The following is a 14,448-nucleotide window of genomic DNA, read 5'->3' as shown; positions in this document are numbered from 1 at the left end:
TTATTTGTGATTGCATAGAAAAAAAAAAAAAGAAAGAAAGAAACAAATCAGAAATCGCTTTTAATTTTGCTAAATTTACTAAACTTAAAATTTTTCTGAAAATGTTTTCCACCAACAACCATTACTTTAGTCACAATTACAAAAATCTCAAAACAGCTAAAATCTAACAGCAACAACACACTTCTAATACTGTAGCTAATTACTAGTGATATGTCCAATATATTCCTAATACCAAAGGTTGTTTTTGATGATCGAAATCTGCTCGTGCTGGGAAAAAAAAAATATATAAAATGCGGAAGTTAAAAATACTTTAAATTTTTGATGAATGTCGAAGAATTTGTGTATAACTCCACCAACTTTAGAAAAATATGCGGAAGCTAAACAAAAAAATTAAACGAGATCTATGAAACTGGTTAAATTATAAATGCCAAATTCTCCATGTGAAATAACAGAAATTTTACACAACATGAAAAATCAAAGCTAAGCAGCAGAATAAAAAATAATCCTTCGAAATTTGCACATCATCAAAATCTTTGGTTTAAAGAAAAAGTTCACTGATTAGAAAATTCCAAAATGATTTCATCTCATTTAACAAAAAGTAATCCTAACATGCTATAATTGCCACAGTTTGAGATTTTTAACAATCAATGGAAATACTAGTTATTTTTCAGCTTCCTTGCATGCTCTCTTTCTTCTTTCGTACTAAAAAATGCTTTCCTATCTGCTGGTTCAATATTATTTTCCATAGCAAATTGCACCAATGGACGTTTCATTGCGTAGGCATCCTCACCATCAGCATAATATTTCGGTTCCACATCAGAAATTTCAAATTTTAAAGTGTTCTGTAAAAGAAATTTTCATCAATTGCATAGTTATCCTTTCCTTAATAAAAAATTTCTTTTTTTTTTTTTGACGACACTCTTCGATAAGTATTCATTTAATATTTTCATTTTTTCTTTCCATAAGACAACTGTAAGGGATGGAATTATTCCAGAATATATGGAATTTAAGGACATTATAATATTATACCATTCACCATAAAATAGTAACATCAACCACCGAAATAATTTCTCAATTATTCTTTTAGGATTTAAGAATAGTTTTTAAGATCTTAAAAGATGACAAATTATCAAAAATAATAAACCTGATAAAGATTCAGTGCAGCTCTATTTGATACACGTACATGAAGCGAGACATAACGAGCATTGAATGTTTCAATCATTGCACGAGCTGTTTGATCCATTAACTTTTGGGCAAGACCGAGACGGCGATATGAGCGCTTGACCGCCAATGAAGTAATATGACCATGGGGTTCATCATCTGCTTCTTCTTCCATTTTTGCCAATACATAACCAACAATATTACCCTAAAACTGACTGATTAATTGATTTCGCAATAAAATATGCAATAATTATTTGAAATGCTACTTATTAGGAGGCTTTTTTGCATCACAATCTGACCCTATAATGAAAGCAAAAGATTGAAAACAACAACGAGAATGAAAAAATTTTTGAAAAATCTCAAAATCTCAGGCTCGAAAATTTTGTTTGACACTTGTCCTTCACCTTTTTACTTATATAAATGATGTACCTTTTAATTTTCTAGTAACAATATTCACATATACACTGTTTTGTAAAATTTCGAAATTTAGATTTGTTATCTTCCGCTATCACCTTACTATGTTTACTAATAAACAGTAAATGAAATCAAGATGAAATATAGAAGAAATCAATTACACATGATGACACTAAATTCTTGATATGTTAACACATCAAACAGTTAAGTGACCATATCTGTCTTTGCTTAAACATTTCGCAAAGTAGCCTACGGTTTTAAATTTTGATAAATTTCTAAAAATGAGATCAAAAGAAGTTATTTGATATCCATTATCGGTATCTCTTTTACCTTATCATCTTCGGCAACATACGATAACTGTGGCCATGATAAAGCATGATAAAAGTAATATTTCATCTGGTAATTTTCGGGTAAACATAACAAATTGCAATGTTGCGTATTCAATAAATCATCTGCTTTTGCTACCCGAAGATTCATCCTTTCATCGATTCTGAAATTATTAATATTATCTAAATATTATCAACTTTCAAATTAGTTAACTTACTAACTATCTAACACTTTTGTTATCCACACTTATGCTATCTATATTTCATTCTTTCTATCTATTATCTAAATAATTCATACCATCAGTTACTTTTCTGCACACTATTTACACTCTTACTTAAACTATTTGTCTCAAAGTTTTCAATTCATACTATCAATTACTTTCCTACACCTAAAATTAACCTGAAATGAACCGATTATAAATCCAAAAACAAACAATACGGGTAATGCCAAACCTACCTGAACCACAACAAATCACCACCCGATAAAACCTGAAAACCTATATATAGGAGGAGACCTATTATTTCACGGCCCTAAATGCTCACAACTAATTCCCACCACAGTTTTGATTTTAATTTGAGTAAAAAATAATTTGTATTTGTGAATTTTTGTAGAGTTTTATATAAATGGCTAGTGTTAAATTGAATAGATATTTGCCTCAGAGTTTTAATTTCTTTTGTCAATTTTAAAATTAAATAAAAAATGACAAAAAATAATGAATTATTTGTATTGCTGATAAATAAATTAGAATGTCATTTAAGAGGATATTATAAATGTGTTTTCAAAATAATCTAAAAACTTTTCTTCTTGCTAAACATACAAAATTTCTATTTAACTTATAATAAATAAGTGAAAAAAAAAATTTTTTTTTATGCAAAAAGGTTCCTGGAAAAAAGAATTATAATATATCGAAAAAAAAAATGAATTATTCAAATTTTATTTGTTTACTTAATTATTTACATAAATTATAAATAAATGATACTTTTATTTATCATAAAAAGTTTACATTTTATATTCAATTTAGTTGAGGTATGAGAGAAAGAGGAAGAGAAAAAAAGAACAATTTTATCATTTTTTATGATAAAATTTTTATGAGTATTTAATGGATTTTCTTTTTTTTTTTTAAAATATTTTGAATTTTTTTTTTTGCTAAATAATTGCAAAACTTGTTATTGCTAATATATTTTTTTTTTTTCTTCTTTTGTGAATTCTATCAAAAGTTTATTGTGAAAAACGATTCGAATAATGAAGAAAACCAGTAAAAATAATTGGTAAAATTAATTTACTTCCAAATGAAAAAAGCATCGCATTGAAATCGATGAGCGCAAATAAACATTTAATTAAATAAAATATTTCTTTTACGTGCATCATTTCAGATTTATTTATAAATATTTGAATTTCTAACAATTAGTTATTGAGTTATTTTTTAATTTCATTAAAATTTATTTAAGTTTAAAATTTAACTAAAATTCAATTTGTGCTAACTAATTATAACATTCTTTTTTTTTTCCGTTCATTTTTTTTTTTAAATTTTTAAAAATTTTTTTTTTTTTTTTTTTTTTTTTTTTTTTTTGGAATTTTCATATACTAAAAATTATCTAACTTTAATTTATTTTTCTATATTGAAAAAATTTGATTTAAACAATAATTTAACCTTTCATATTCTTCCATTTTCTCTCGTAATTTTTTTTTCTTTCGTTTATTATAAGTTAAAAATTGAGTAAAATAATTAATTTAATTTAATTTAATTCTTGTTATTAAATTTTTATACCTATTAAATTAGCAATAATACATTGAGTGTTAACAAATATGCATCTTTCATTAAATTTTTAGCTAATATTTCATTTCCACTTCATAGCTAATTAAATTAAATTTAATCATTCAATCATTTTCTATATCAAATCATGTTAAAAAAAAAAAATCATGAAGTGATTAAATTTAAATTAAAACAAGATTTTTCATTTTTTTTTTCTGTTTTAGAGAAAATAAAGAGTATTTATTTTTAGACGAAATAGAAGAGAAAAGAAAAATGAAAATTAAAAGTAAACTAATTTTGCTTAATAAAATTAAATGAATAAAAAAAACAAAACAAAACAGATTGTTTGTAAAAGCGTTCTTTTTTTTTTTTTTTTTTTTTTTTTTTAACAAAATTCCTTTTAAATACGGCAAAAAATTTGTTATATTTTAAAACAACACAGAATATAAAGCAAAACTAATGTTTCTTATCATTAACATTATCATTAATTGTTATCATTGTTATTATTATTGTTATCTCTCTCTCTCTTTTTTTGATTTCTTCATTATTTATTAATGTTAAAATTTAAATTTAACAATATTTTTAGAAAAAGAAACGATAAAACAATGAAAATTTAAATTAAATTTTCAGGTTATTTTTTTTATTTATTCATTTGAAATAAATTTTAATCATATTTTTCAATCCATATTATTTTTCTCTTCTAATTCGCTTTTAATTCATTCAATCAAATACGATCGACAATAAATCATTTTTACGGTTCACTAAATTAAATTTCGAAGATATTTGTAACTAAATAATCACTCTATTAAGGACAACAATGATAATTGCTTTTTGCAAAGAAAAAAAAAAAAAAAAAACAAAATAATTTAAAATGTTCAAATTTTATCAGTTGAAAAAATAATATTTAATTCACATTAATTGTTTTCATTTTAAAATTGTCATTTGCAATTCTGTCACAATTACTTACTCAGTTAATCATTACTCTCATATCAACTAATTGAGTTTGAAAAAAAATTAAATTAACATAATGAAGCGATGAATTTTTCTGTCATTTACAATTTGTACTAATTATCAATTGTTTTTCGTTTTTAAACAATGTAAAATTTTTGTTCCACAATCTATGAAATTGATATTTCTTTATTTTAGGTTTGCGCATATTTTTGACGTAATTCTTATAACAGAATAATTTTTTGTCACGTTTCACGTAATGCTTACTTTATACGTGATCATCAATTTTTTCATCATTTTTCTTATCATACCGATCAGAGCTAATAAAACAACCAATCAACGATGTAATCAACTATTGGCTTGTGCAGTGAGAAAAAAATGTCTAAAGGTATGAATTAAAAAATTTTTTTAATTTTCAAAAATTTATATATAAAAATTTCAAATTTTTATCAAACGTTTAATGTTTGCTTTTTTCTGCTTGTTTTGATCAGATTGATAAGAATAATATAATCAAAAATTTGAATATTTTTCAATTAGAAGGAAAAGAAAGAGATGACGATAGATCTGATGATAAGTATTTTTATCATAAAGTACTTGTGAAAAATGATTAATAATAAAAATAATAATTATAATAATAATAGTATCACTATCGTTTATTAATATTATTATTTGTTATTATTATTATTTTTATCATTTATTTATTATTATTATTATCATTTATTTATTTATTATTATTATTATTATTATTATTATTATTATTATTATTAATTAGTTGTTATTTTTACTACTATTTTTATCACTACTTTTACCATTAATTAAAATAGCTTATGCTAAAAAGAAGCATTTTATAAGAATTAGAAAGCAAAAAGAAAGGGAAAAGAAAGATTAATTCATCAATTTTTTTTTTTTTTTAAATATTTTTTAAAAAAAAAACTTAAAAAATTATTGATAAATAAAATATTTATCTAACAGATATCATACATTATCAATCGATTCAATGATTCAATCATTAACAAAGAAATGTACAATGATTTGGATAAAAGTATCGACTATGGTTGTATATTTACAGTTGGTTGTTTAGATGAATGCAACAATTGTCCAATTTGTAAATTAAGTAAAGAACAATTAATTGATGTTTTATCTGGTAGTGAACGATCATCTGAGAGTATGTTAATAGTTTATTCAAAAATTTTTTTTTTTAATTAAATATTTTAATTAATTAAAGTATGAGAAATATATTTAGTTGTTAATCAATTTATCATAGTTATTAAATTTATCATCTGTTATTCTGGCTATTATCATTCATTATTTCAGTTATTATTATTATTATTGTTATCATTTATTTATTTATTATTATTATTATTGTTATCATTTATTTATTATTATTATTATTGTTATCATTTATTTATTTATTATTATTATTGTTATCATTTATTTATTTATTTATTATTATTATTATTGTTATCATTTATTTATTATTATTATTATTTATTACTAGTTCTAATCGCTGAACTATTATTACTATAAAATTGGAAAAATAGGAAAAAGAGATAAAATGAACGAAAATTTAAATAAACAATTTTTATATCTTAAAAAAAAAAAAAAAGAAAACAATTTAAATGATATTTTCGTTGAAATAAAGTGTTGCTAATTTTGTCCAAATCATTCCTTTCTTCCTTGCAATTCAGATAAAAATGAAAAATTTTGAAAAGAAATTAGAAATTTTTTAGAAAAAAAAAATTCAAAATTTAAATAAAATCTGAAAATTTTTCATTTGTTTTTTGTTTAAATTATATTTTACTTCTTAATTCAGAACGAAATGATTGAAAAAAAATTCTTTTTTTTTCAGCTCCCCAAACAATTGATTAAAAATATATATTAAAAAAAATAAATTAAAAGATTAATGAATGAAATTATATATTTAATATTTTCTAATAATTATATATCAAATAATATTAATTTAAATATAAAAAATTATTAAAAAAAAGGAAGAAATTAGATAAAAAATAAGGAAAAAAAAAAACAAACAAAATGTAAAAAATGAAATGTTAAAACTTAAAATTTGATAAAAATTTCAGATGAATGTTCTATTTTGGTGAATTGTGCAACAAAATGCATTCAACAAACAAATTTTAATTTTATTAAAACTAATTACTGCTTACGACATCAATGTGCTTATCATTGTTTTGATGGTTCATGTCCAACATGTAGTGCTTTTGTCACACGAATTTTTAATCAAATTTGCATAAAGGGTAATTTACGAAAAAGGATTAATTTTAAGGTTAGTTAGCTAATTAGTTCAATTTTAATTTTTTAGAATTAAATTATGTAAAATTTTTTTTTAAATTTGCAATAAATTTAATTTTTTTTCTTTTTATTCATTAAAAAATTTAGCTAGTTCAATTTTAATTTGTTAGAATTAAATTATGTAAAATTTTTTTTTTTTTTTAAATTTGCAATAAATTTAATTTTTTTTCTTTTTATTCATTAAAAAAATTTCGTTAGTCTTATAATATTACTAATTTTTTACTTTTATTCCTTCTTTGATCACAAATATTTCCTTTTTTTTTTTCTTTTACATAATGAATGTATAAATTAACGATTATAAAATGTTAAATTCAAAAGTTTTTTCAAATTTTTCAGCAAAAAATTTAATGGAAAATATTGAATTCAAGTTTTAATATTTAGTAGTTTTTTTTTTTACAATTTTAAGTTATTTTATTTAAGTAATTCAAAAAAAATTTCTTTTCATTTCAAAATAATTAGTTTTTTTTTTTCTAATTTAAAAAATATAATCGTAAAATATTGAAAAATAATAAAATTGTTAGAAAAAGTTGACAGTTAGTTTCCTTTCATTCCAAATCTCTATGATATCATATCGAAGTAAAATCATTTTTATAATTTATAACAACTGAACAAATAGGCGCAACTGTCAACATAAATCATCATTGTCATCATTATTGTCACCTTTATTACCATCAACACTATTATTATTATTATTATCATTATTAATATTATCACTATCATTACTATCATCATCATCATCAGATCTAATCGATTCATTTAGCAATAATTCAAACAAAGATTTATAAAATGGAAATAAATTGTAAATTAAATTTAACTAACCTTATTAACCTATTGAAAAGCTTTGGATTGCAATTCATACAAAAAAAAAAAAAAGGAAAAAATCGCTCAATCAATTTGAAATTAAAAAATATCAGCTTGAAGAGCAAAAAATTAAATTTAAACAAAAATAACAATTTAAACATGAAAAAAGTGAAGTTAAATTTCAACATTAATATTATCAAATTTAACAAAGAATTTATTAGAATTTTGTAAATGAAAACTTTTCAATTAATCATTTTACAAATGATTTTTTTTATATATTTCTAACTTATGAATCAAAAATTCATATGAAAATTTTGTATGAATGATAAAAATATAAACAAATGCAAATTAATAGAAAGAAATGGGCAATTTTAAGTTTAATTGAGTTTAAAATATAAAATAATCTATTAGACAAATATCAGAATCAATAAAAGTTATCATAAAATATTTAAATAATTTAAATGTATTATCAAATGATATCAATAATAGATAATACAAAAATAAATATTTACTATCTTTGCTACTCATATTTCATTCAAATATTCTTTATCAATAATAAAAAATATATATATATATATATATATATAATTTCATCAAATTAATTTCATTTCCATTTTAGTGTAATAAATAATTTATAGAAATAATTTTTATTGACTATAATATTACTTTCAACAATGAACATTGTTTTAATTCTTTACCTTTATTTCAGGGTCAATGCTATGAAATGTTTCGTGAAATAGTTTATCAAAAATTTGAAAAGAAATTTAAGGAAGCAGATCGAAGACCAGCTATTGATATAAAAACTAATTTATTATGGTCCAATTGATTTTTTTTTTTGAAATTGTGTAAAAGTAATTTTGTACATTTTTTTCATTTTTCCTTTTTTTGCTGATTTTTTTTTTTTCTTTTTGTTTTTCATTTATCAATTTCATACTTTAAAATATTTAAAAAAAAATAAAATAGCAACAGTATAGCATTTCCTGTATGACTAATGATGATTGTTAATAATTGAATGATTGAAAAGAATTTCACATACTTTTCATGCATTTCATTTCACTGTACTAAACAATCATTGGTCATTTTGATGAAATAAGAATGATTAAATTTCTTCCTTTTTTCTTCTTTTATTTTTTTTTTTTTCATTTTTGTTTATTTTTCATTCAAACTAAAACTTCGATAAACAATGTAAACAAATGAAATAGATTTTTGCACAAATCATTTCATCATGAAATTTTTGCTTGCAAATAATTTACGCGTCTTATTTTTATTGGCTTATTCATCATATATTTCAGTCAATTATATTTTGATAATAATAATAATAACAGTAATAATAACAATAAAATTTTTTAATTTAATAGTAATAATAATTTAATAATGACAACGATAATAATAATAATAATTAATAACAAATAGTATAATAATAATTAGTAATAACGGTAAAATTAATAATATTGTTAACAATAAATGGCGACAAGGATGACAATAACAATAATAATAAAATAACGATAATAATAATAATAATGAAATAACGACAGCTGATGATGTCCCAACATGTACAAAGCACTCCAATCACAGATGTTGAAACACTCAAAAGATCGTTAATATGTGTCAACTGTCCACCATCGAAATATGTGTTTGATGCTTACATTCATTAGCTTACACAATATGCAAGACAATTTTTTATTGGATTCTCTCATGGAGCTATAATTTAAATTAACCGTAACGAAAACCGAAATTTGAAACTGAAGCGAAAAATATAAATTATAAATTAGGGAATAAAGCTTGGTACTCGTTACAAAATTTGCAAACCTTTTAAATTGATCGTCTATTGAGTAAATTATTACATGATGAAGTAATTTCCCATGATGTTACAATTTATGAATTGATTAACTCGTTTTACTTATTGTTGTTCAAGTTTATCATTTAAAAAAAAAAAAAAAAAATCTTTTAATTTAATTGTTACTGTAGTAAAATGAAATTTGTAAATGTATTAAAATACTTTAGCATTTGCAATATGAACTGGTATAATCGATGTTGTATTAGCAAATTATATGATTGATATATTATTATGTATGCAAACAATGTATTTGTGAAAGCAATAGATAAGATGGGAAATAGTAATTGTATTCCCAGCAAAAACATTCAATAATATTTCGATACCAATCGGAGATAGGTACCTGTTTATAATATATACACATACACGCTTAAGGTTGCATTAATCAAATGCAAAATTTCCTATCAAAAAGCTAACCAATTTTATAACATTTCCTCTTCCAACTGATCTGTATAACTTGGCTAAATAATTTAGATAAAAAAAAAAAAAAAAAAAAGAAGGAAATGTGGAAATTGCAACCTTGATAAAATAGCACCAGAAATTTTGTAACTTCTTCGAAAACTTTGATAAAAAAAAAAAAAATAGTTATGTGCTCAATAAAAAGCATTACAAATTTTAGAAGTTAAGAATAGGAATAATTTTAGTAATTTATTAATTTTGCTTATTAATAAGCAAATATATGCTATAAATTATTTAGGAACAGATGTTAAAGTCCATTACATATTTCTAAGGAACAAAATTTTCATCTTCTTGCAAGAAATTCAATATACAGTACACCCGACATGCAAAAAAAAAAAAAAAATTGACACTTATAAATGTTACTGGTAAGATTATTCATAGACAATAGGTTATTTGCCAATTTCAAAACAATAATTGGATCATAGATTTCAGGAACTTTCAGTATACACAACACGGAATGGTTCAGCCCACAGTAAGTTCGGGATGATTATATGATTGCTTTCAGGCTTGCTAAAAAACGAAAAAAAATGATATTCTTTTTCAATATACGATCATTAATATTTTAAACAAATGAAACAAACCACACTTATGAAGAGAAAAGCCATGAACATCTATTTCATAGGTTTATGAAATCACAACAATGCCCGAAGTAAAGGTATAAAGGTGAAATTAGGTGTAGTGGTCTGAATGGTGCCAAAGCTGTATTACAACGCTTTGGACAAAATCCAGGCCATTACTCCCATAATTTAAATAAAACAATTACAGCATTCAGAATACTTCACGTAGGTAAGGATGGCTTCTAAAGATATTTGGAGTGTACGGAAGGTAAAAATAACAGATACCCAGATAACATGAAAAATTAACACTTCGCGAGCCGAATCGTGCTGTGATGCATAACCGAATTACAATGTACCACAAAGCCGATACGGCTCACGAGATTTGTTAACAGAACTACAAAGAGGGATAAGGCCCTTCGCGATCATGACATTACATTCATGAGAAATTGGACATATCTTACTTCAATATGAGTACTCAAAAGAATCATCACTAAAAGTAATACCTCAACCACAGACAACAACAAAGGAAATCCAAGAAAAAGTGCAGCACACAGCAAGCTGAGCCACCAGTTGGCTGTGATTCGATCCAAAATTTCTCAACGGATCACAAGACCACTGGCAGTTCAAGCTTAGCCATGAATATTCCGGAATTTCAAAATCAGTTTAAATTCGTACCCAGTACATCTCATCCAAGGAATACCATAAATTCTTATCTGAGAAATAACTTCAACAATTCGCGTCTCTCAAATACCACACACACACACTCTCAGAAACAGTGCAAGCAACCTCCCAAACTGCTTTAACACACTAATCGTCTCCATAAACAAAGAAGCAAACTACAGTAAATCTATCAGCTTTAATTGATTGATTGATGTAGTTAACCGAAGGAAGCAAGCGTGAGAAAGACGATACTAGTTATCACTCTGATTTACAACCAAGGAAATGCATATGCTCGAACAAAACCAGCGCTCACTTCACCAAGTGGAAAATAATCTTACATAAAGAATATACATTTCATCTCTCTCACACTTACTCATTCATTCATATTTCATATATCATACTGTCACAATCCCTTCTACAGAATTGTAGTACCAATATCAACTCAATCTACTACGAGTTACAACATATCGTGAACTATCGAATACACAAAAAGCCAGCCTTTTCATCTCAACCACTGAAACAGAGAGAGAGAGAGAGGGAAGCACTATAGAAGCATTCGTATTCCATCTCTTCCTCCAATTCATGAAACAAACTAGTAAAACTTTAACCTAACTGATTTGCATCTTACTTTGATAACGGTAATGTCATAACTACTACTACTTCCCTTTTACTCACCACCAAATAATTTTTTAATCATTAATTGAGAATGGAAAATTTTAGGCAGCTGACAATGGGCAATATACCAAAAGGGAAGGTCAACAACACATATGTTCTTTTTAACGTCTTTCCAATATATTACTCTTTCTTTACTAACAAAGGAGAAGAGAGAGAGAAAAAAAAAAAGGAATGATTCATGCCGACCGATAAAAAAAAAAACCTCATCTCAGTCCAAACCGTCCAAACCTTATAAATGCCCTCTGTATACTATGTAGTAGAGAGGAAAGAAGAAAAAAGAAAAAAAAAAAGAGAAAACAACAAAACAAATAGATTTAAAGAACGACACTCACAAACATAGATTTCACTCTTCCGTTTCAATAGAATTTCCTGCCAAAAGAACGCTTGATTATAGCATCATAATTCAATCTTTTTTAACTCAAATTTCAAAAGTTTAGGCTTAACCTACGAAGAATATCCCTTTTGGTAAACACAAGAAGACAAAAAAGAAAAAAACTCCAATTCTATTACAACTACATAACCAAACCAAACTGTATGTGAAGGGAAAGGAAGAGGAGGAAAAAGAAAGGGATGAAATTCTGCTCTTCTCGTAATCAGACTCCGATAAATCTCCCTACACACGCAATCTAACCTTATGACAGTACTCACAACTACGATATCGCAAGATATTCATGATTCAAGACGATCCTATAACATCATTTTTGGACCCCCTCCTGTGACTTTTAACTTCCGATTAAACAGCAATGACCCAATTTCATCTGTTAAAATGAACATGAACTTCCATTCTACCTCACACTTCTCCTCTTGGAACTTCCACACAGCTAAGCCATCATACAAAAAAAAAAACTTTTGTAAGAGATAATACGGAAAACATGGGAAGCAACACCACTTGAGAACCTTTGTTACTCAGTATGACAAAGGAAAGAACAAGTAAGAAATAGATAACACAATAAGAGATAGACCGTTAAGAATGCCGGGTCACATAGCTGAGTATGGTTCTAGTCATGAATCTCTTACATGCCACATGACTAAGAACCATGCTCAGCTACGAATGAACAGCATCATTATCAAAGAGGATATTTAGTCTTATTATTGTAATATTTCGAAGGGTACATATTCAGAAACATAAATTGAAGAAAGAAAAAAGACAAAGGCATGATAAATATAAGAACCCTCCAAAGATTCCGTAAAATCAGGAAATTTTCAACTGCAGCGAAAAGCAGGACAGAGGAAATTAAAGTTAAAAGATGTTAGGATAAAGCCAATATATCTTGCAAGAAAGAATTATAAAGCTGAAACAAGTACTGTGATCAGAAAATAACAAATCATGCAGAAATGAATGCGAAAATAAAGAAAAAAAAAAAGAATGGTAAAAAAGTGAGAAGAAAATTTAAATTCCAGCAAATTCGAATCATTCGTTTAGCGTTCTTTTCTCCATTGTAACTCAGCTGAAATAGGTCTAAGGTCACACAACTCTTATAGGGAGACAAAGAGATCAAATCATATGGATTGCATTAAAGGTCACTTCAGCACTCAAGAGAGAAAAAGAGCACATTAACTGGGGTCTCTTTCTTTTAATAAAACAGTTCAGTTCTCTTTCCATGATTATAATTACAACTATATGGAATTAGGTAGGAAGCAACAATATATCATATTCAATTCTTAGCTAAGGTCAAAGTTCCATGAAGAGAGACAAAGATGATACGAAACGGAAGAGAAAGAATGTTAACCTCCATTGACAATGAATGATATACGTACAAAAAGACAAAAAAATATATACAAATATGTCGCTAAGTGAATACTTCATCATATAACGCACACATTTGCGAGGCGTAATGCCAAACACTAAAGGAAATAGTCAACGATAACACTTTAAAAGGAAAATAAACCAACTACAATTAGAAACAAATCGTAATAGATCAGAATGTAACCCAAAATATTCTACTATTTAAAATTAATCCGTAAATAGTAATGTATTGTTATTTTACTTCTTAAGCCAAAAACAAAGAAAAAAAAAATGCAATTCATGAGTACTTAATATGATCACTTCTCACTAATTCAACTGATAATTCCGTACAACTGGTAGACAGCTAATGGTCAAATCATCATTAAAGATATCACTTGCAACGAAGTTCATCATCAACATCAGTCAACCATACCGGTACAAGAAGTCCTGAAGTGATCAGACTATAAAAGGAGTAGATCATATCGTATCAACATCGATATCCCAATGAACCGTGCAAAGGAAAAAAAAAGAAAAAAAACGTTCCTTTGTATGTTGTACACACGCAATCTGAATAGTATTCCGATGATTTGCGCCCAGCAAATCGTACATTTACAAAAAGGATTGATGCTGATAGTAGTATTAGTAGTAGTGGTAGTAATAGTAGTAGTAGTGGTGTAGGAGTAAGAGTAAAGGGCAAGAATAAGAGTAAGGGTAAGGGTAGGGTAAGAGTAAGAGTAAAAATAAGAGGTAGATGACGATGACAGGGTAATAGGGTGAAGAAAGTATTTCTTCTTTCTTCCCTCCGTACTCCTTAAATCGCCCTCGT

The 14,448-nt window shown here is 25.2% G+C and overlaps 2 protein-coding genes and 4 non-coding genes across 6 annotated transcripts; 1 reads left to right on the top strand and 5 right to left on the bottom strand.

The window, feature by feature from the left end:
* Window positions 1-656: 656 nt before the first annotated feature.
* Bma-daf-31 (N-terminal acetyltransferase complex ARD1 subunit homolog, putative) lies at window positions 657-3,209 on the bottom strand (the record flags this gene model as incomplete). The annotated part of the gene is made up of 5 exons (XM_043081255.1): window positions 657-842; window positions 1,145-1,366; window positions 1,906-2,065; window positions 2,359-2,432; window positions 3,186-3,209. 5 exons carry the CDS (start codon window positions 3,207-3,209, stop codon window positions 657-659), a joined length of 666 nt encoding a protein of 221 aa, XP_042937189.1.
* Window positions 3,210-5,623: 2,414 nt separating this feature from the next.
* Bm13596 (Uncharacterized protein) lies at window positions 5,624-8,537 on the top strand (the record flags this gene model as incomplete). The annotated part of the gene is made up of 3 exons (XM_043081254.1): window positions 5,624-5,768; window positions 6,682-6,884; window positions 8,421-8,537. 3 exons carry the CDS (start codon window positions 5,624-5,626, stop codon window positions 8,535-8,537), a joined length of 465 nt encoding a protein of 154 aa, XP_042937188.1.
* A 2,121-nt stretch (window positions 8,538-10,658) lies between these two features.
* Bma-mir-5841 lies at window positions 10,659-10,793 on the bottom strand. Its single transcript, XR_006228198.1, has one exon. It is a non-coding gene; the product is annotated as a pre-microRNA Bma-mir-5841 (primary transcript).
* A 62-nt stretch (window positions 10,794-10,855) lies between these two features.
* Bma-mir-2.3 lies at window positions 10,856-10,946 on the bottom strand. Its single transcript, XR_006228199.1, has one exon. It is a non-coding gene; the product is annotated as a pre-microRNA Bma-mir-2.3 (primary transcript).
* A 152-nt stretch (window positions 10,947-11,098) lies between these two features.
* Bma-mir-250 lies at window positions 11,099-11,206 on the bottom strand. The gene has a single exon (XR_006228007.1). It is a non-coding gene; the product is annotated as a pre-microRNA Bma-mir-250 (primary transcript).
* Window positions 11,207-12,860: 1,654 nt separating this feature from the next.
* Window positions 12,861-12,951, bottom strand: Bma-mir-279. Its single transcript, XR_006228006.1, has one exon. It is a non-coding gene; the product is annotated as a pre-microRNA Bma-mir-279 (primary transcript).
* Between the last annotated feature and the right edge of the window lie 1,497 nt (window positions 12,952-14,448).

The sequence above is a fragment of the Brugia malayi genome (assembly GCF_000002995.4).
Source record: "Brugia malayi strain FR3 genome assembly, contig: Bm_v4_Chr4_scaffold_001, whole genome shotgun sequence".
In the NCBI taxonomy this organism is placed as follows: domain Eukaryota; kingdom Metazoa; phylum Nematoda; class Chromadorea; order Rhabditida; family Onchocercidae; genus Brugia; species Brugia malayi.
This window is presented reverse-complemented; position numbering and strand designations above follow the sequence as displayed.